Source organism: Fringilla coelebs, assembly GCF_963513975.1.
Source record: "Fringilla coelebs genome assembly, chromosome: 2".
In the NCBI taxonomy this organism is placed as follows: domain Eukaryota; kingdom Metazoa; phylum Chordata; class Aves; order Passeriformes; family Fringillidae; genus Fringilla; species Fringilla coelebs.
The window spans coordinates 28,345,997-28,367,294 of NC_140029.1; the positions used below are offsets into that span (position 1 = coordinate 28,345,997).

Consider the following 21,298-nt stretch of genomic DNA (forward strand, 5'->3'; position numbering starts at 1 on the left):
CTGCTGAACTTCAAAGGGATTGATTATGCACATGAAAGCAAATATTAACAATACTACTGTGTCTTCAATGCACACTGGTTTAAGACAGCACATGGTTGCTTTCAATGGGTTTATCACTGCAGGAAAAATGGATCAGTTGTCAAATTTATCTCATAAATGCTCTTCCCTGGCCTTAAACAGAGTTACTAAACCCCATACAGTATACAATACAAGCAGCATGTGAAGTTAATTCCTCCTACCTAAAAGAAACTTAAGAGTTTCCTAAAGCAAGATGAGGAACTTCAGTGAATAGCAGAAAAAAAAAGCATCCTCCCTCTGTTTCCTATTCCCATTCCATAAGTTAGAATTGTTTAGGGTTTTGCAGTGTGATTGATGGATCCTGACTAACAGAGGCAGCAGTAAATTTACCAGTCCCTACAGTAACATTCTACTTTGTAAGGAGAAATGAAGGGTCTATTACCACCATAATATGGGATGAATGATTCCCAGATCATTTTAAAATAGCCCTCATTTTGCTGAAAGTTGAAAGCATAACAATGAGAAGTATTTTGACACTTGAAAAATCTATGTGTTTGCTTAGTTACAGTTAATATGCTGTTCTGCTGACCCAGTTTTTTCTTGTATTTTCAATTCTTCAGCCATGGACTCTAGATCAGCCCAAATGGATTAAAATGAAGACTGCAGCTGACTGTGATGGGTTTATGTTGGTGTACTCCTGCCCCAATCTTGCTATGAATATAGTACATTACTAAATATTTACAGAAATGTGATCTTATTGTGTTGGGGGGGGGTGGGGTGGGGGTGGTGGTGTTTGTGATTGGGTGGTTTTCTTTTTGGGGGAGTAGTTTATGAACTGTCTTTGGCTATGTAACACATTTAGGGAAAGCAGATCTTCCAGATGTTCCTTACAGAGTTTCATTATGGCTGAGACCCCGAACACTGCACAAGGAAATCCAAACTGTTCTTTCCATGAGGTTATTTTTGTAGTAAAATACTAATGACTATCTTCCCTTGTGAATTTCTCAAGGTCTTTTTGTTTGAGTGTTGGTCACTCTTGCATTCTTTTAAGTCACATGCACACAGAAACTTCAGCAGCTCTTAGACATTTTACCTACTGATTCTTCTTCCTTGGCACTTGTTAATTCTACCTCTGGTAGAACATAGGTCCTTACAAGCCTCCTTCTCCCCTAGATTTCCTGACTACCTGCCCTGTTGATTCTGTTGCCCAAAATTGTATTTCCATCAATTGCTATGAATGAGATACAGGAAGTTCTGTGATATGGGAATGCTGGAAGAACCTTTTAATTGCCAGATAAGCATTCTACTGCTGGACGAGGGCACTTAACACTTTATCAAGAAATGAGAGCCTCAGTACAGTAAGTGGTGGGTATAAAGGATGAGGACTAAGTCTTCCATGGGTTTTACTTTTATCTTGGTTTGCAGGCAAGTAAGTATTGATTTTACCCAAGGCAGAATTAGAAATTACTGAGAGGGGGTTGATTTGTGACTGTGTTTTTGTGGCAGTCATTTGGTTTTATGTGTGAGTAATGGAATAACAGAACCCATTGGGCTGAGAAATGAGAATTCTGTTCTGACAGAATTTTTAATTCTTCTATAATTTCTTTCTCGTGTTGAACAAAAACAAAACAAATTATCAAAACATTCCAGACAAACCCAGGACTGTCAAAATATCCAGTTACATGCAGATGTTTTTATGGATCTATAGTTCAACTTCATTCTGACTGTTCCCCTATAGATTAGATCGCTGGGCTGGGCTACATTTCCCTGCATTTCCTCTCCTGACTGAGCCACTGCTGAGCCACATAAGGGATACAGTCTGGTCAGAGAGCTTGATCTGCTGGGTGAAGGGTAGTGTTCTTCTTGAAAAGCAGATACTTTTGACAAGATCCAAGGTGTAGAAGCTTAAGCATGGAGGTCTGGGCTGAAATATCCTTTTTTTTTTCCCACTGAAAATAAAATTGGCCAAATTAACAGCTTCTCTAATATTGAAAAAGCCACATTTCACACTGAAAAAATGCTTTACTAGGAAATTGACTAACAAGTGACAAACATGCCTGGGTTTTGTTTTCTAACTCACATAGAAATTCCTTGATTTTGTAGCTGGTGCTTGCTGTGAGAGAGGTGAAGAGTAGTGAAGGTGAAAAGGAAGACAAGTGATACAAGTTTTTGGGTGACCTTTGAATCCTGCTTGTAGTGAATTTCTATTGGCCTAAATCCAGCAAACACAGAAGTCCTGTAAAGCCTTGGGTGAGTTGTAAGGTCTTGAGTAAGTGTTTTCCCTGCAGGGTTTGAACATTACATCTGAAGCAAGGTCATCCATAAAGTACTCAGCATGCAATGGTTGTTCCTTATGTAGCAGACCTCTTGCACATATTTCTATATACCCATTTCTGAAAATCTGATTCTAATTTAGATAAAGGGATTTAAGAGGCCACTGTAGCGCTGATGTTCTTGTTTTCAGCTCAGATTCTGAAGATAATAATAATCAAGAGAGTTAGACACTGCAAACAAGACAGAAACAAGAAATAACTCCAACTACATTGGTTGGTTCTCTATTAACATCAAGTGCCTAAAAAGATTCCCAAATTAAATACCCAGTTCCAAGCATGAGTACCAAAATGATAATTTGAATATTTATTTTGAACATGAAATTATGAAAAGAACTAAACTAGTTCACACTAGCAATGTGGGGGTAGAAAGTGATCTGTTTATGGTATCCCAGTATGAGGAAAAGACAACTACCAAAGAAGAAGGGCTTTTTGAGGAATACAGGTTTATGAACTAGATACAAATACATTTAGTTTGAGAGCAGTTATTATACTAAACATCAGGGGAGCAAAGCTCTGTAACAGCTTCTACTTCAAAAGACAATGATCCTTCAAATTTATTTTCATTTGGACACAGTCAGATTTCTGAATTGCATTAAATGATGCCATTTATAATGAGAAGGGGGTTATTCTAATGAATTACAGGCCCAGTACACTTTTATATTGTATTTTCCATACTGTAGCAATTGAGTACAGCAGATCTTTTGCCCTGGAGGAAGAAGGACATCAGGATAAAATCATAAAATAAAGTTTACAGATTTGAATTAGAATTGTCAAGCAAGTTCATGAGGGTCTGAGCAGTAATCCAAGTCTTTAATCCTCAAATTTCTCCTGCTGTAAGATTAGGATGATGATAATCATATGCTTCAAAGGATGCCAAGGATTAACTCAATTAAAAATATTTATTTAGTGGAGGTATATAGATGCTGAAAAATATTCTCTGTCTAGGAAAACTCATTTTGGTTTTTTTTCTCCATCCATCTAATCTGAAACAATTCTTGCTTCAATTTGTAGTAAGATACATGACTGCAAAAATACACCTGGTACACACAGTAGAACTCTGACAAGTAATCTCAATTGACACAATATGTAGAAAAATTGTCCTGCTCTGAATAAAATTTTAGTATTATGCCACTATCATATGACAAAAGATTACTCAGTTATTGAACAGGAGAGGAAAATTAGAGGCTCTGTCACCACTAGGGTTGCGCTTACTTGTTCAATACTTTTTCATCTGTTGAATTTGATTCTCCTCATAAAGCAACTAAAATCTTTGTTTATCTAATATGCTGTATTGCACTGCATTACAGAATGTTGTATTCTGTTTTCTTCTCCTGACCTGTGCTTGTATTCAGCTGTGAAGTGCTAAGTAGTACCAAATGCTTAACTGGAGTCCTACTTATAAAACATAACTTCAGACATAGAAAAACAGGAATATTAGAATTGAAACGGGAAATTCTGAGGCTAAATAAATGTTTGACCTTAATCAAACCAAGGTGTGGGCTAAAATTGATTCTGATCCTTGACTTGCCATTGCAGTTTAGACCACTGCAACAGAAGACACTGTGACATCCATTCAGTGGGGCTTGGCAATGCCATTTTGAAGAGTAGCTCAAGTTTAGATTCCCTGTGGATCACATATGCCTTTGTAGGACTTTAACTGTCTGCACCAAACTTGGAAATCAGTTCAGAAAAGAAACTTAACTGCCAAGTGCTTTCACACAACTTCTAGATCATACTGAAATAATGGAAAGTGAGAAAGAGCACAATTGCTCATATTTCATCCTTTCCCCCCCCTGTATTTCTCTTAGGACTGGATGAGCTCTTGACCCTCTAGACTCTCCCTTGAGGATGTACCTGTGAAGCCAGCAAAGAAACACCACTTTGTCTGAGCTTCCTGTGATGTCCACTTGCAAAAGCAATGGACTACCAAGGGACCTTGCTTACAAAAATCCTAACACCTTTCTTTTAGCTGTGAACATACCACATTTCTTGCTCTACAGTAAGCTCTGAATACTGGAAATTTCCATTTATCTATCAACCTATCCTGCAGGTTTAATGTTATAGGTGGAAGTGTATGAGAAACAGCTGGTTGTAAATGAAGTTCTGAAACTGCCAGCACAACTGGAGGCTAATCATGGTAGGCAAGGGCAAACTATTTGACTGAAGCTGTTTTTCCTGTTCAGGAGAAAATTTTAGATGTGTAACCCTACAATTTATCTGAATCCTTAAACAGTTTGTTGTTTTGCTGCTTTTTAGGTAGTGACAATGATTCTAGAGGTCAAGTCTTCCCCTACAGCTAGTTCCTTGCTAGCCCTCAAACAGGCAGCAAGGTAAATCTCCTGTCATCCAACCATTGCAGTTTATGCTGATTTATTTCCCTGTCTCCATTAGGGTTAGTGTGACTCTGATCCCTTCTATTGACCAGCGTGGCCTACAAGGTTGTCAGGAAGCAGTTGAGGCAAAGTTCACACTTCTCTAAGCTAATAGCAATGAAGATGCAGTAGAGTGGACATGACCTCTTAAACTGAGATACAGCTATGCTTTTGTTTTGAAATTTGGCTGGTCCAAATATAACAAAAGGCTTACCTGCATCATGCCTAGGGGGCTTATTCTAAATTACATTGATCACTTAAACGTTTGAAGAAATAGGTTAGTCCATTCAGGTTTAGAGAATAAGTGGAAGAGACAAGAAAAGACCTATTCATATGTTATATGAAAAGATTACTTCCTGTATCATAGACTGTTATCATGGGTTGGGTTGGGTTGGGTTGGGTTGGAAGGGACCTTTAAAGATCATCTAGTTCCAACCACCATGCCATGGGCAGGGACATCTTTCACAGGATTGTGCTTTTCAAAGCCCAGTCCAGCCTGGCCTTGAACAATTCAGGGTATCTGCAGGGTTTCCACACTTATCTGGACAACCTGTCTTTTTATCCTCTTTGTTAAAAAAAAGTAAATATATATATATATATATATATATATTCAGTATAAATCTGCCTTCTTTTCATTTAAAAGCATTGCCCCTTTCCCTGTCACTACAGACCCAAGTGAAAAGTCTCTATCTGTCTTCCTTATAAGCCCCCTCTATGTACTGAAAAACACAAGATTTCCTCCAAGCCTTCTCTACTCCATGCTGAGCGACACAAACTCAAGCCTTTCTTCCCTGGAGAAGACTTTCAGCTCTCTGACTGTTATTATGACCTTATTCTGGACTTGCTCCAACAGGTCTTTCCTGTGCTGGGAGCCCAGAGCTGGATGCAGTACCAAAGGTGCAGCCCCAGCAGAGCAGGGTAGAGGGCTCTGCTGGCCATGCTGCTTTGGATGCAGCCCAAGGTACAATTGGCTTTCTGGGCTGTAAGCTCACATTGACTGGTCATGTGCAGCTTTTCACTCCCCAGTACTGCCAAGTCCTTCTCCATGGGGCTGCTCTCAGTTTCCCATTCTGTATAGATACTGGGGGTTGCCCTGAAAAAGTGCAGGACCTTGCACTTGACGTCGCTGAACTTCATAGCATTTGCTCAGGCTCACTCCTCAAGCCTGTAAAGGTCCCCATGAATGGCATCTCTTCCCTCAGGCACATAAAGGGTATCACTTAGTTTGGTGTCATCTGAGGGTACATGCAATCCTCTTATGTCCATGATGAGGAGGCCAAACAATATTGGGCCCTTCTTCTCTCTTTTTGCTGAGGTAGTCAATTCAAATTCAACACTGCAGCTTCACCCTCTTTGGAGTCTCCTCTCTTCTCCTTTCAGAAATGCCCGTTTTCTTTTGCAGAGTGGATATGGACTACAAAAAGATCCCATCATCTTTGCTACAAACCCTGCTCACTGCATTTTCCCCTTGATTTCCGACCCATTTATTTCCCTTGTCTAATATGGAGGTCTCTTCCCACTTCTGTGAAGCCTCATGTTTCTCTGTTGCTATGAAAGGAGCAATGCAGGAAGAAATATTAACATATTAGGTCCTGTTTAAAATAAGATTAAAAGAGATATTGCTGCCATTCACTTTCTGTGCCTTCCAGAAGAGGGGTCTTTTAACTGGATTTCATTTCCATTGATGTATTCCCTGGCCAGAAAACAAAAATCTGGCTTTATAACTATTATACAGTTTAAAACATGTGCTTATCCTGTATTTCTCTTCATCATTCCCCTGCATTAGTTTTCAACTTTATTCAGCATTTTGCTTGCCTAAGAGGTGGTCTGGCTTCCTGCTCCTAGTTTTGCCCTGGGTCTAAAAGAAGTAAGTTCTAAACCCTTTTGTGATATTGAAGCCAGTCCAGGACAGGCAGAACATGTCAACATAGACAAGATGTATCAAAGGATATAGCCTGGGGCAGCATGAAGTCTGGCTGGGGTTGCTTGGAGCCCTGGTTAAATGCCCAAGTTATTTACCTGAACTGATCTTTTTGTCATGAGCTGCAAGAGAAATTCATAAAGTAATTCAAAACTTACTGTGTGAAATGCAATTATACCTTATGACAGCAGCAAAGGTGCCCTTGAGACCTTTTTTCTCTTTGCCCCTCTGCTTTAGAAAGTCATAACACTATATGTTGGCAGAGAAATAAAGTCAAAACATTTCTGAGCTGTACTATAGTAGGGTATTCTGCAGTAAGAGATCATTTTGACTTGACCTATTTTCAACTGAAGAGCTTGGGTGTGCCATTCTATTTTGACTATTAATTACTCAAAGACAGCTAAGCTACCAGACAAAGAGGGGGGAAAAAAAGCAGAACATGAGTATTGAAAGCTAAGTGAATTTTAATGAAAAATTATAACAAGATAATAAATTCTATGGTAACTCCACAAGCCTCTCAAGGGTATGAACTAAGCAAACAAGGACTCTTTTCAGGACTTAATAGAAGTGTCCCAGTTTATGTATAAAATGAAATTTGGCACAATTGTGTCTGAATTGCATACTGTCTTTCTGGATCTGTAGTTCTGTGTTCTCACACAGCTAAAATATTTTATCATTCCAAATGTGAAAATGAGCAACTTATAAAATACACTGTTAACTTACACACATATTCCTCCAGCTTTAAAACTTAGCCATTACCTTTTGTTGGAAATACTGAAAACTGCAAAATATCCCATGAGAAATGACTGAAAATATTGCTGTTATAACAGCCAGTGGAGGAATATTAAGGTTATTTTTTTTTAATCACCATCACGTGTCTCTCCCTTTCCCAAAGTTCATCTGCATTTCTCCCTGTTCAGTGCAAAAGGTAAGATCAAGAAGGATTGAAAAGGGGTGCTAGAAAACTGCATATATAGAGAACAAATAGAATTATTATTATTATGGACAGAAAAACTCTTTATTATTCATCTGGCAGCTGGGAAGTTCCACAAAGGCCCTGGAGGAGGCAGGCCTGAGCAACAAGGCAGTCATTAGCTAAGAGGAGGTGGTTTCGCTTCCTGGGGACTGTCAGAGCCACAGCAGAGGCACCTGGGAGGTGTCTGATGTGGGATGTTGAGCTTGGGTCCCATTGAGGAACACTCCCTAAGTACATCATTATCATTATTATTCAAATCTCTTCAGAAAAAAAAAAAAAAAGATGTCTTAGTTTATCATTATTTCTCCTTAATTTCTCCCTTACCCATCATGTTCCATTACATGATAAAATTGGAAAGGTCATAGTAGTAAAGACTTTCAAGTAAGTGTGTATATTCTTTTGAGCATCATTTCTCAAGATCCTTGGGGAAAATGAAAGGGTCACCTATTTTTTAAAAGTGCAATGATTTTAATACAAGAAGACAGACAGTAGAAATCAAATCACTAATCAGGGACTTGTATTCACATTTAATACATCCCTTTCCTCACACTGTCCCTCCTTATTTTGCTCAGAGGCACTTTCTGACACCAGAAATAGCACATTACTGATCACATGGTGTGAGTGGACCTTTTATCCAATTGTAATATGCAACAGAGTATTAGAGGTGCTAGCCTGAGTTTCAGTAGTCCAGGGAGACTTAGATGCACTATCTGAGCAACAAAAAATGTGAAAGAAATTAATGTAAAGCTCATGAGCTGCAGGGGAGCAAGGCTATTTTGCTTCAGCAAAGATTGTGACTTGTAATCTCACCTGTAGTTTTCAAACAATTGGTTCTCTAGATCTGTAAGTGATAAAGGTCTAAACTTGACTTAAATTTGGCAGTCAGTAGGAATGCAGCAAATTTCTATTTTCTCTGAGTGCCATCTTCAGATTTTGTGAAATGAGTGGAGATTCACTCAATCTCACTGTGATCTCATCCATAACCACACCTTCTTGAACACTTGTTATTAGTATCTTGACTTCTGTGTCAATAAAAAATAAATTTCTGGTACGTGAAAACAAGGTAAACCTCTGAAGCTGCCACACCATTAGGCTATCCAGCTAATAATCCCTGTTTCTTAGTGCAGTATGTCCTCATGCACAGTTATAGCAGCCAGAAAGCACTTCCATGTTGAATTCCCATGCTGTTCATGTGGAACACACAACAACAGGATTCTCCCAGTGATCACCTCCTCAACAGCAAACCCATGGCTACAGAGAAACTCCATATCTCCTGAGTGAATGCTTAATACTTGCTTACATGTAACATGTGAAAGAGCAGGGTTCTGTCAGCACCATCATGGTGAAAGGAAGGTAGTCAGAGCTGTCATTAAAAATCTGTTTGGGGTGGCTGCATGGGTGGAAGTTTGAACAATGGGAACTTGACAGGGATATGTAAGGGGAATAAAATACACTGAGAGAGGAAGGAGAAGATGAAACAAAACATGCATAACTACATTAACTATATAATTATAAAGGACTGATGCACTGAAAGTGCATGCTGACCTTGCCCAGCTGCTTGGCTGTGTGCTGCCTTTTTGGGACCTGACCCTTGGGTAAGCTGCCCCAGGCACAAACAGTCATATTGCCAAGGGCCAAAAGAGCCTTCCATAAAGAGAGAACAGGGAAAATGGGATCTCCTCTACTGTCTCCTCCAGCTTCACCCCAGCATCATTTGGTCTCAGGCAATTTAGTGCTTCAGTTTTGTCAGTGAATCTTGATGTCTGCCTGGCATGTTATAAGCCCAGTAACACTCCAGCTTAAACAGCACATCTCTCTCCTCCTGGAGGACAGCACAGGAAGAAGGACAGCAGCGTACCTCATGCCATCCCATCTGAGGGAGTTCCTGCAGCTGGAAAGAAGTTCACTATTTTCCTCAGCGATTTACCACCTCAGGTCAGTGCAGTAGGCAATGCCAAAGACAAAACTGTTTTTCTAGATTTCCAGGACCATGAAAGTGACTCAGGGACTGCTTGAGAGTTAATTTAAAGATGTGCTTTGTAGGATGAGTTTTAAAGCTGACTCAGGCTGATGCTTCCATGATACTCTGCAGAGATTTATGACAGCTGGAAGCTAACACCACAACTGCAGTCAACCAACACCACTTCCCAATCTTTGGGGCATTTCCCAGAACAAAAAGACTTATACGTAGAGAGCTAACAATTCTGGCATATGTTCTGTGTAATTTTAAGGGGCAGGAATAAATACCCCTCTGTGGTACCTCACATCTGCAAACAGAGAACTGTGAAAAATGCAGTCCAGATAATTTCTGCAGACCAGATAGTTTCTGTGCTGGGAGGCACCAGCCTTCCGTGACAATTCTCAGCTAAGCATGAAGACCAGGAAAGATGAGTGCCAGGAAGATGAACAACTTCTTTTCCTGAGGTGTTAAATTTACAAGAAAGTGTGAGAACAACTACAGAGGTGCCAAGAACACCAGTGACACATTGTATGGGGGTGTTACTATTGTTCCTGTTCTGAAAGGAGGAGGAACAGACAAAGGGATGGCTTTCACCTTCTTGAGTAAAGCACATTTCTCAGTGTCAGTTAAAACCAATTATTTTCACTGCTAATGCACAGTAGCACAGCAGAGGAGAGCTGCAGGTTAATGCTGCACATTAGCTATCATTTTGGTTTGATTAGTAAAAAGTATCTATCCCAAATCTGACCAAGCACCTCCCCTTCAGGGTGGCTCATCACATCTCCATGTGTAAAGACAATGCCAAAATGTATCTGTTATCAATATTATATTACCTGCTCCAGTGATCACAGCACAATCAGACTATCTCTCAGTCAAGGACCTCAGTCAATGTGTTCAGAGAATAAAGAAGTAAGACAGATGCTGCTGTTGAGAAGTTTTCATAAGAATTGTAAAAGGTAAGGAAGAAAAGTTACTGGTTTTCTTCAGCATTAACACTTTTCAAATGGACTGTTCTCTCTGCTTCAATGTCACCTCAAACTAGGTGAAATGAAGCCCTGGTCTTGGGAAGGGAATAGAACTTTTTCCTTCTGATTTCAAGGAGGTTTCACAGCTTGCTTGAGATTTCCCCCTCAAATTCCAAGAGTAGATTCTTTGTTGTTTAAGAAATTTAGGTTAGATGAAGCAGGCCAAGAATGATCTCAGGCTGTGGCAAAACTTGAATATATTTGGCTGTTACCTTTAACTCTTCCCTTGTCTCAGCTCCATAATAATATATTGCTGCTGTTGATAAATACTAAGGGTGGGCTCCAGCATACACTGAGCCAGAAAAGATGAAGGGTGTTTCTTTGCTTTGTAATGGACACGATGAGGAAAGAAAACAGAACAATATCCAACACATATTCTAATAAAAAAAAAGTTTTCATAAACTATGCATATTTTTTTAGATTTTTTACTGCAAAACAATTCAAAACTTCCAGATCTGCCATTATCAAACTTTAGAGTCAGAATTGTCAACACAGAAATATTAGGAGGCTCAATTTTGAGTACTGACAATGGCATTTACAGGAATGAGAGACCTGAACTGGATGTAGGAATTTTAGAATATGCCTTGGTGCTCTTGAGACAAAATTCATTATGTATTTTGGCATGTAGCTGAACTGTGAATTTAACAGTAAGGATGTAGATGTCCATAAAACACCAACTGCAATGTTATTTAGTTTCAAGGGGATCTATCATGAAAATGGTATTTGCAAATGGTCTCCTTTATTTTGTTTTCAAGGTCATGAAATCCCCTTGTCGCCTTGTCCATTTTTGCCCCCACTCCTTAACCTCACCAAATGTTTGAGTATTCCTTTTGTAAATGCTTTTTGCAACTAACTCTGAAGGATACAAACTAATACCCAGTGTGCCCTCAGAAGAACACAAGCAATTTCAGTAAGCAAACATTTTAACATTTTTCTGTTCTTCCTATCCAGCAATATGCTGTTGTTTGCAAACAGTAGTATTGTTTGGATAAGCTTTCAATGTCCTTAAAGATACATCTGTAAGACAGGTAGTCACAATGGTCAAGAATATCTGATAGACCCTGAAGAAAATACACTTTAAAAATAATGCATGTCTTACCTGTTTATTCATAAGTATGTAGATAATGGGATTACAAACAGTGCTGCTTTTTGCTAGGATGGAAGGTATGATGCTTGTAACTGGAGTAACAGTACCTGGCTTGCCAAATGTTGCAAGTAATGCTATAACCCCATATGGAATCCAGCACAGCAGGTAACAGATAACTGTAGTGATCACCATGAACAGGACGTGGTATTCTCTTTTGCGGGCAGCATTCTTGTGGATTTTTCCAACCTAAGGAGAGGTTTAAGAAGAGATAAAATTTAACCAGCAGAGAGCTGTTGGATTGACTGCATGAGCAACCTGGGACTATTGGTCTTGGATCAGCAATAACAATCAACACTGTAGTTCCAGAAAATGCAAACCCAAAAGTGACTGAATGCAGTGAAAAGACTTTCATCATCTCCATCAGGCACTAGGGGAAGCTTTGCAGAGACCACACTGCATGCCAGCATAAACCAGAGTCCCAGTGGAGGTTGGAGCAAATATAGAAAGGTGTCAAAGCATCTAGTCCTAAACAGATGTTAAGTCATCTGCAGTTGCTTTTAAGGTATGGAATTTTGTGTAAATGTACCATGCTTCCATTCAAATTATGCCGGTACACAGAACTTGCCTGAGATGAAGATTTACATAGCACATCTGAACCACCAGAAGTATTTTCTGTCAAGGCTGTGGAAACAGCAGAGCAGCACTGGGACTGTGCTTAGTATCTCTGTCCTTGGATCTTTTCAACACTAGATAAAGCCTCAGCTGGCCTGGCACAGTGTTAGCCATGGTCATACTTGGAGTGGGAGATCAGAGAAGCCTTGCTGAATCACTTGATGAAGATTTAAGTGGTAGGATTCATTCCTTCTAAACTCTTTCTTCCAGGTACTTAACCATTTTGGTAAAAGGGCTTCGCTCCTGATAATGATCAGAAACAGGTTTTTGTGCTCTTAAAAAAAGTGTGCTGAATGCTGATTCATTGTGCTTCATTGTTTTTTCCGGGGGGGAAATGGAACAGAATTGGCTAAACAGGAAAAGCAGATGCAAATGGGCAGTTGCAAAGTGATGGTACAAGAATCTACCTTGTAACCATGAATTTGCTGGTAGTTACAGTGTGTGGGCAAATCAGCTGTGGAAGTATTTATAATCTGTGCTTCAAAATTTATTCTTCTTTAACCTATTCTGGATTGAAGCATCATGCCCTTTGGGAGTCTAGAGCTCTAAGATAAAGCTTTAACATTAAAATAACAGCCAACTTTTATTTTTAAGCCTTGGTGTGAATACATTTTTCTGCAGACAGCTACAGAATGCTCTTCCACTGTCTGGGCAGCTGAGTGCATTGGTGGTAACAATAAGGAATGCTCTAAATTCCCTAAAAAAATCAAAAGCAAACTCTGCAAGGAGGTTAATTTTGGAGACTCTCTCCACTGACTCTAGATGGAAACTCAGCTCACTGGTCTCCTGAGGTTATAGTTGATTCCTCAGCTTTACCCCAGTGTGTGTTTAGCAAACCCAGATGTGCCAGCAGGACTTCAGGTACTATTCAAATGTTAAAACTATATCGATTGAGCATTATACTCAGCCAAACCTAATTTATGTCCACTTTAAGGTCTTTTTGCCTCTTGAATGCAGCACTTGAGAGTAAATTGCACCCAGGGGAATTAAGCCCATGTAAAACTACAAACACAAATAAGCAAAAAAGCTGCTCTGTGTAATGGAACACATCCAAACTTTACTTAAGCTAATAATTAAAAAAAAAAAAAAGTTTTAAATCAATAGGTTTAAACTGATTCAGTTAAATGAACAGAACACAGTTAAAGGTGGAAGTCACCAACCATCCCAGTTAAATGTCATTTGCTGTTGCCTGACACATCCTTGTGCATGCCAAGGAAATAGAGCTTTTTCTACCTCTTTTTAGTGTGGGTCTTTTTGCATAATGTATGTGTTTATATATCAGATTGTGAGTTAAACACATATATAGTGCCTGTATAAGGCAAAGTAATATGGTTACAGTTTCTTTTTAGTTTATTATGACTCCAGGCTTCTAGAGTGCTTGGTTCTATCTGGAGTTTCAGTGGAAATGTTCCTGTAAATGAAACACACACTAACTTTGCCCGCCCAAAACTAATAAGTATTTTTCCTGACTCTTTTTAAATGATTTTCCACAAAAAGGCAATAACAAAAGAAAGTCTCTCCTTTCTGAGAAGACTTGGGACTACTTTTTTTATAAGACTGCAACCTATTTATTTTATAATTACTTTAGCTTGAAAAAAGGATTAATAATAATGGTCCAATCCTGTATTGCTTATTTGAACTAAATTTTTAATGACTAATGGGAAATTTCTCTGACTGATGAATCCAGGTTCACATGTGAGCTGCAGCTATGCTGCAAATTAAATATTAACCCAGGAATGCAAAGCCCCAGTTAGCCATAGCATCCACAGCTGAAGATCTTCAATAAACATAGAAGGATCAGACACACATTTTTGCTGTGTTTAGACACGTACCTTGAAGAATTTGCAAGAGTTTACCGTCTGCACAGACAAAATAGAGACCATAAATGAAGGAAGGAAAGATGTCTAAAAGTAGAGTGGCTATGGATGTGATTTTTGGCATGTATCGTCCCACTTCCACATCTTTAGATCATTTCCATAGGAAGGGAAGTTTTGAAATCATGTACCATATTTGTCCTCAAACTTTTGGTTTTCGTTGTCTTTGCAGCTTACCTTTAAAAGGTGTTACCTTTAAAATTTGTCTGTTTACAGGTACTGGAAGGCCTCCAGCAAAATATAACTCGGATTCATGTAACCTACAGAAGGATTACACTTCTGCAGGTGAAAAAGACATTTTAACATTAAAATAATTCTATTTGTTATTTTAAAACTACTGGACAATTTATGCAATTGCCACACTGCAATTTCAGTAGTCAAATGGAAATGCCTCCCTGGATATCCAGCTGGTAGAAGAGCATCAGATAGTGATGACAAAAAATAGATTAGAATAATATTCTAGAATAGCTGAGCTTGTGAATCTCTGTCTAAATGTGAACATACAGAGTATATATAATATGAATTTAAAATACTTAGAAAATCTAAACCACATTTTAAAGTGGCACAAGAAATACTTGGGATCAGATTGTACTTATGTAGGATTTGCTGTAAATTCAGCTGTTTTCTCTGGAACAAAGATCATCTCCTGCCAAATTTAGCAATATAAAGGCTGGGAAACCACAATATTTAAAGAAAAGAAGATTGGGGGATTGGTTGTTGAGGGGTTTTTAATGAGAAAATTGTGTTTCTCCCCTACTTCATCCTGGGAAGTAGCAGAAATGTTTTGGTTTTTCAGAACTCAGCTGGAGGCAGTGAGAGGCAATCCTGTCTAATCTCAGGCACTGAGCGTAACAGTGGCACAATTAGCTCTGGTCTGGATTTGCCCTGCAGCCATGCTGCATCTCACATATACCCAACACTTTTTTCAAGTCAATCTGACACAAAAAATACCACTACTTGGGTCACTGGGGCAGCATGCTGAGCACATACATTAGCTGTGACATTAGATGTGACAGAGTGTAGGAAAAGCCAGGGTGGCATCAGTGAGGAGGCTGGCATGGTAGAAGTGTCCTCAGAAGGAGTCCAAGTGACACATTGATTGGTTGGCCTCAAAAGCTGCAGCTGCAGCTGACAAGACATAGCAGATACATTACTCACTAAGTGATTGCTGCATTGCTATTCCATGTTTTGGAAAAGATGAAACTGGGGAGCTCTGAGCAGAGCATAGAAAATTTCAACAGCACTGGTGAATGTCTGGAGAGGTCATAAACCAAAGACAAGGGGACCTTACAATGTAGATATAGAGGGGGTTAGTAAAAGGAGATGCAAAAAGAGATGTTAGGTTGGAGATTAAAGAAAAGGATTCAAAATATCTGTTGTGACAGGTACTTTGCCAGGAGAGAGAAAAGCCTTTAAACTGGATGCAGGCAAATGTGTGGGCCTTTCACCACAGGGACCCACAGAAAAGGTATGACCTAGATGAATCTTGACTTCCTCTAAGGAGAACAAGTCTGTCTTTTCCTTAAACAGAAAAGAGAATGGGTCTGTCCTTGCAGAAAACAAGTAAACCTTCCAAACACAGAAACACTGTTGCACAGTGGTATGGGAGATAATAATAGGACTGTAGGTCATAGGAAATGATTTTAAGGTAAGAGGTTCTGATTACCCAATTTAGACATTGTGGCTGTCAGTCGGGACCTCATCACTGTCCAAGTCAATGGGTTCAGTCAGCCTGTTCCTGGAGGGAGCAGCCATTTGACAGCCACAGCTGAGTCCATGGGTTTTTGTCAGGCCAAACACTGCAGCTTTCATGCCCTGACAAAAGCAGACATCAGCTACCTGCCTCTGCTAGGGGATTTTCTGCTTTAAATAATATTTTAAGCCATCAAATGGCTTCATATGGAGAAGAGCCCTGAGCAGCTCCTTACCCAAGGGAACAGCCTGCCCCCTCCTGTGCTCCAGAGCCAAAAGTTTGACCTACTGCAGCCCCTTGCTCCTCCCTCTCTGGATTTATCTGGGTGTGACTTACGGGGCCAAGGGAATGCTGGTCACACTTACACCCACTCAGAAGAAGGGGCCAGGAAAGATCTGAATGGTTGTTCACAGAGATTGGAGGCAGCTGCAAGGCCCACAGTGCCAGAGGCTCATGTCCAGTCAGTCCATTGTACTCCCATCACCCATAGGCAAGCTGGGGTTTTTTACATATGTAAGGCAAGGGAACTGGGCCAAAGTTAGCTGTTAAGAAGGGGAAGGTTCAATGATGGAGATCTAACCTGACTGGTTTTAATTCCCTTGTGTTTTCTTTGTCACATTTACCCCAGTCTCTCCTCCTTACTTAATGCAGCTATGTGTTTTTTCTCATAAAGCATTTCCTTCATATTTTAACTGCACTCATTTTCAGCTGTAAACATCTTGAAAGGTTATGAAGAATATATGGCACCCCATCCATCTAACCACTAGATTGAGAGAATATGCACCATTCAGAGCCACTTCAAGCAGGGGACATGTACATCATAACATCTTAGAAATCAGGGATCCTGTTTGTATGTTTTGTTCTTCAAGTCACTTTCTTTTTTTCCAGCTATTTATTAAGACAGAAGATAGTATCAGTTACTATACTCTGTGTACCTAAATAGTGGGTGCTGTAAACATCCTCTGTGTAGCTCACTCTAAACAAGCAATATGGCAACAGGGAACAAAGTGCTTTTTTCATCACGGCTGGCACATTATTCCTCGATCTGTATTTGTGCATCTTACAGTCATATTTACTTCTTGTTTACTTCACTACTTCAGAACTGCACCGTGAAGAAAAGGCTATTTATGAGCAGCAGTGTTTGTTGCCACCAGCATGCTTGTTTTGACATGATCAAGGATTCGACAGTACGATATTCATTACCCTCTGAGGGAAGTCTGCCAATCTTTGAACATTTAGTCTGCTATGGCTTCTTGAAATGAACAGAATTTTATGCAAAAGCTGCACTAGAGGAAAAATCTGGAAAAAGATCTTCAGATCTGGTTCATTCTTCCATCATGAACCAGTCAAGTAAGACAACAAAAAGAAAAAAAAAATCAGATAAGGCCTCCATTTATTGGTATGAACAAACCTCTACTAAACCTTGCAGTCAAACTAAGCAGTGACTGAAACCTCAGTTGTGATGAGCTTTCTCCTCTCCCTTCTCTGTGAATTCTGTCCTCAGGCAAAACAAGGAAAAAAGGAGAAAAAAAACCAACCACATCTCCAAAGCATGTAAAGCTCTAAATAGCTGTAGGAAATATACTCTCCAAGTAATCTGTTTCTCAGTGTGAGCTACCCCAGATCCAGTACTGTACAGATTAATAATAAGGGGGATTAAATACTTTGTTGTTTAAAATAGGCAATCCTGGAAAAAGAGGGTTCACTGGCTTAAAAAATAAATGCCTCCTTTGTTAGCAGTTAGGTGGCTCAGTTCAAAATAAGTGAACACTGAAGAGATGTATTGTCCTGTGGAAATGGAGAGTGAACAGAAACATCTGTTTTGGGTCATCTTAGAATTCAATGGGCCTTGACTCTACAAAGCATTTACACTTATATATTCAGTGAGATTTAAACTGAGATTTAAACATGCACATGAGCATTTTGCTCAGCTGGGGCCACATAATGAGGTAATAGCAACAAATACAGAAGGCAGAAGCCATAAAACCACACAAGGGGCCATATAGCTAATTATTTTATGTCACTGTAAAGTGTAGGAATTTAGGTCCACAGGAAGGATATTTTATCAGCTGAAAACTGGTTTTATTGTAAATTTTTGTTATTGAAATGGGAATTAGCTGCCTTAATGCCTCAAGGTGAAGTGATGCTTTAAATACAAAATTCACAGCTTTGTACAGTGCCCTTAAAGCATAACTGCTATTGATGCTAAAATCAGCCAAGTTCTATGGCAGACTTAAGGAACACCATAATCCTCTTAGATGCAGGATTTTTTTCTACTGTGAAAGGGCTTTTAGCAGCAATTTGACTAACCCAGTGAACAAATTCCCATATATTAAACAAGGAGTTCATGGTGTCGCTCTCATCATTGATAATTCATGTTTTATCCAGACCTTCTTTATTCATTTTGTATTTTCTAGCATCAGTGTGCATGACAAGATTAAAGGTGTAAATGCTTGCTATCATTTGGGTTGCATTAACAGTTTGGTTTTAGAAAGAGAAGTCCATTAGATACTCTTAGAAGGATCATCAAAGTCCAACTCCTGCCCTTGCACAGGGCAGCTCCAATAATCACACCATATGACTGATAACACTAAATTTTGGAAATTCAACAAGTCCAAGTGCCAGGTGCTGCACATGGGTTGGGGAAATCACAAAAATGACTGCAGACTGAGAAAAGTCCTTAAGACCATCCCTGCCGAAAAGGAATTTAGGGTTCTCATTGATGAAAATCTGGATGTAAGCTGGCAATGTGCACTCTCAGCCCAGAAGGCCAAATACATCCTGGGCTGCATCAAAAGAGGACTGGACAGCAGGTTGGGGGAGGTGATTTTCCTCCTCTACTCTGCCCCCATGAGAGCCCGCCTGGAGTGCTGCATCCCACCCTGGAGTCCTTAACACAAGGAAGATGTGAATCTATATTATAACATTCCTACATGTGTTGCTGCTCTGCAACACAACTTGCTATTATAAAGGTGGAAGGTGCTGAGGTTGCTGTCAGAAAATCAAGGCAGTAATTTTAGTTTAATATTATTCTTCTTGAAAAGCTTGCCAACAAATGATATTTTTAACCAATAATTTAATAACCAGCTTCTGGTTTGGGTTAGGGTTTTTGTTGTTGTTGTTTTAAAAATGTTTGTGATGGCTTTGACTGACTGACTGAACAGCCCAGCTGACAATGAAGGAAAGCAAAAATGAAAAGAAAATTAAAGCTGACTTTGATGTATTTTGCATTGAAGAATTTCTGAAGCAGGAAGGGAAAATGTCAGACTTTAATTCCTTCTTGGTTTCTGTGTTCTTTCTTCCAGGGACAGCAAAATGTAGAATGTGTGCACACAAGATCACTAATAAAGTTGAACTCTTCAAAACCAGATGAACAGACAGGTGTAAAATTTCTTTCCAGGTTTCTTTCTAGGCTACTTTATGCTAAACAACAATATGCTACCATTTACAAAGAAAATGGACTGTGCACTTTCCTGCAGCTAAAGGAAAAATGTTTTCAATCAATGACAAAAAATAACATTTTGAAATATGTATACATGTATTTGTATTTATGCAAAAATGTATACATACCACACACTATGTATCTTACAAATATATATACACACATTCTATACACACACACCCACATACCTATTTCCATAATTATGTGAAAATTTTTACATCAGAATCACCCAAGTTTGGAGAAGAAAGTTAGGAAAAAGCAAGTTGTGATGCAAGTATTACTCACTGCCCTCTTTACCTCATGAATTAAATTAACCACAACCTTTTCTACTCTAAATATCAATACTTTCTTTGAATCTGGGGCGTGAAATTAAAAAAAAGGTGTCAGAGTAAAGTTTTCCCTGAAAAAGGATCTTGGCTATTCCCCTAGGTCCATTTTTGCAGGTATGTAAGCTCCCACTCACATTTAATGCTGCTTTTCACCAGGCCAGCATATGTGGGTGGGAACTTGAGCTTTGCTTTCCTCTGGATTGGTAGCTGCACTCCTAATTGTAACCACAGTTACCCTTTCTCCTGGGAAGAGGGTGGACTTTCCCACTTTACTGAGGGATCTCCTCCCACTCTCCGGAAATTTTCTGCTGACATAAAGCAAAGAATCATTAAGGACATGTGGGTATGCTTTTAACATGTAGCTATTTATATTTAAATAAGCCTAATAGATGGGCTTGGATCTGCTTGTCAAATCCTATAGACCCTACAAAGAATATAAATACAAAGTGTTTTCAAAGCTCTCATCTAATTGGCATCTTGAAAAATGCAGGAATCATGCCAAAAATACCCTGAAAATGTTCTCCTTCAGATGCTTTTCCTCAAATTCTAATACACTTACTATGGCCCAGGTGTATTCAGAAAAAAACAAAACAAAACAAAACCAACCAGACTCTGAGAAGCCTGTAAGTCTTCAATTCTTCTCCTCTCACCAGGACCCTTGGTACCCTCCTGATTTTAAATCCCACTCTGCAGTGTATCATCCTTTTTTCAACACAGAATGACAAAATGGACATAGAAATTAATGTAAACAGCTGACTTAGACAAATTAAATTTAATCAGTAAGACAGAAGCTCAGGTGTACACACTTTTTTTCCTTGGGAGATGTGTACTCAGGACTGTGTTGCACCTGAGGAAGTTAGGTGCCTCTAGCCCTCACTCTGATAGGTGAGAGGGTAAGCAAGGAAAGTTGTCTTAGTGAGTTGTACCTAGACTGATGTTCATAAACATTTATTTATCTTCATACACAGAAAAGGAAGAGAAATTCCTTTTCTGTAGCTTGTGGATTACTGGCAGTCCTTTATAAATTATGTAAAATCAGTAGCTACTGGAAATAACCAGAGCATGAAGTACTTTGGCTTCTTTTTACATCTACCTAGAGTCAGTACAGTTAATAAAAAACAAACCAAAAACTACCCAACAACAAAATTCCTTTTTTTTTTTTTTGTTGAAAGTTTCATTCCTCCTCCCACAAAACAAATTTTTTTAAAAAATCTATTGGAGCTGGGGTATTCATAGCATTAGGCCAAAATTTGACATTACAAGATAAAGATAGCATAAAAGAGTCTAAGCAAAAGATCAGGAAATAGATAAGGAAAGAATAAATAATTAGACATGGAGTAAGTAACATCCACTCTCTAGCATATATGTGGCCCTTTCTAGTAATTTGTCCACAGAAGTTTTTCTGGTCTGGCTCTACAGGCTCTGCCTTTTGTGATGCTGCCTTTCCCACTGGCACTTGCAGCCTTTTGGGGGAACCATCATGCTTCAGTCTGGGAACACCTACTCTGTCTACCCAGCTAATGGTACCTTGAGGATCACTTCAAAGCAGCATTCCTCTTTGTATCAGGGTCCACCAAGAAAGGGAAGGTAGTGGGC

The 21,298-nt window shown here is 39.2% G+C and overlaps 1 protein-coding gene across 1 annotated transcript in view; it reads right to left on the reverse strand.

The window, feature by feature from the left end:
- Window positions 1–21,298, reverse strand: part of LOC311151129 (pinopsin-like) — a gene marked incomplete at both ends in the record, with an annotated part of 75,150 nt that overhangs the window by 11,373 nt on the left and 42,479 nt on the right. The window contains one exon of the mRNA XM_084201334.1: window positions 11,705–11,938. Within this exon, the coding sequence (XP_084057460.1) occupies window positions 11,705–11,938 (234 nt within the window). The remainder of the gene's footprint in view (window positions 1–11,704; window positions 11,939–21,298) is intronic.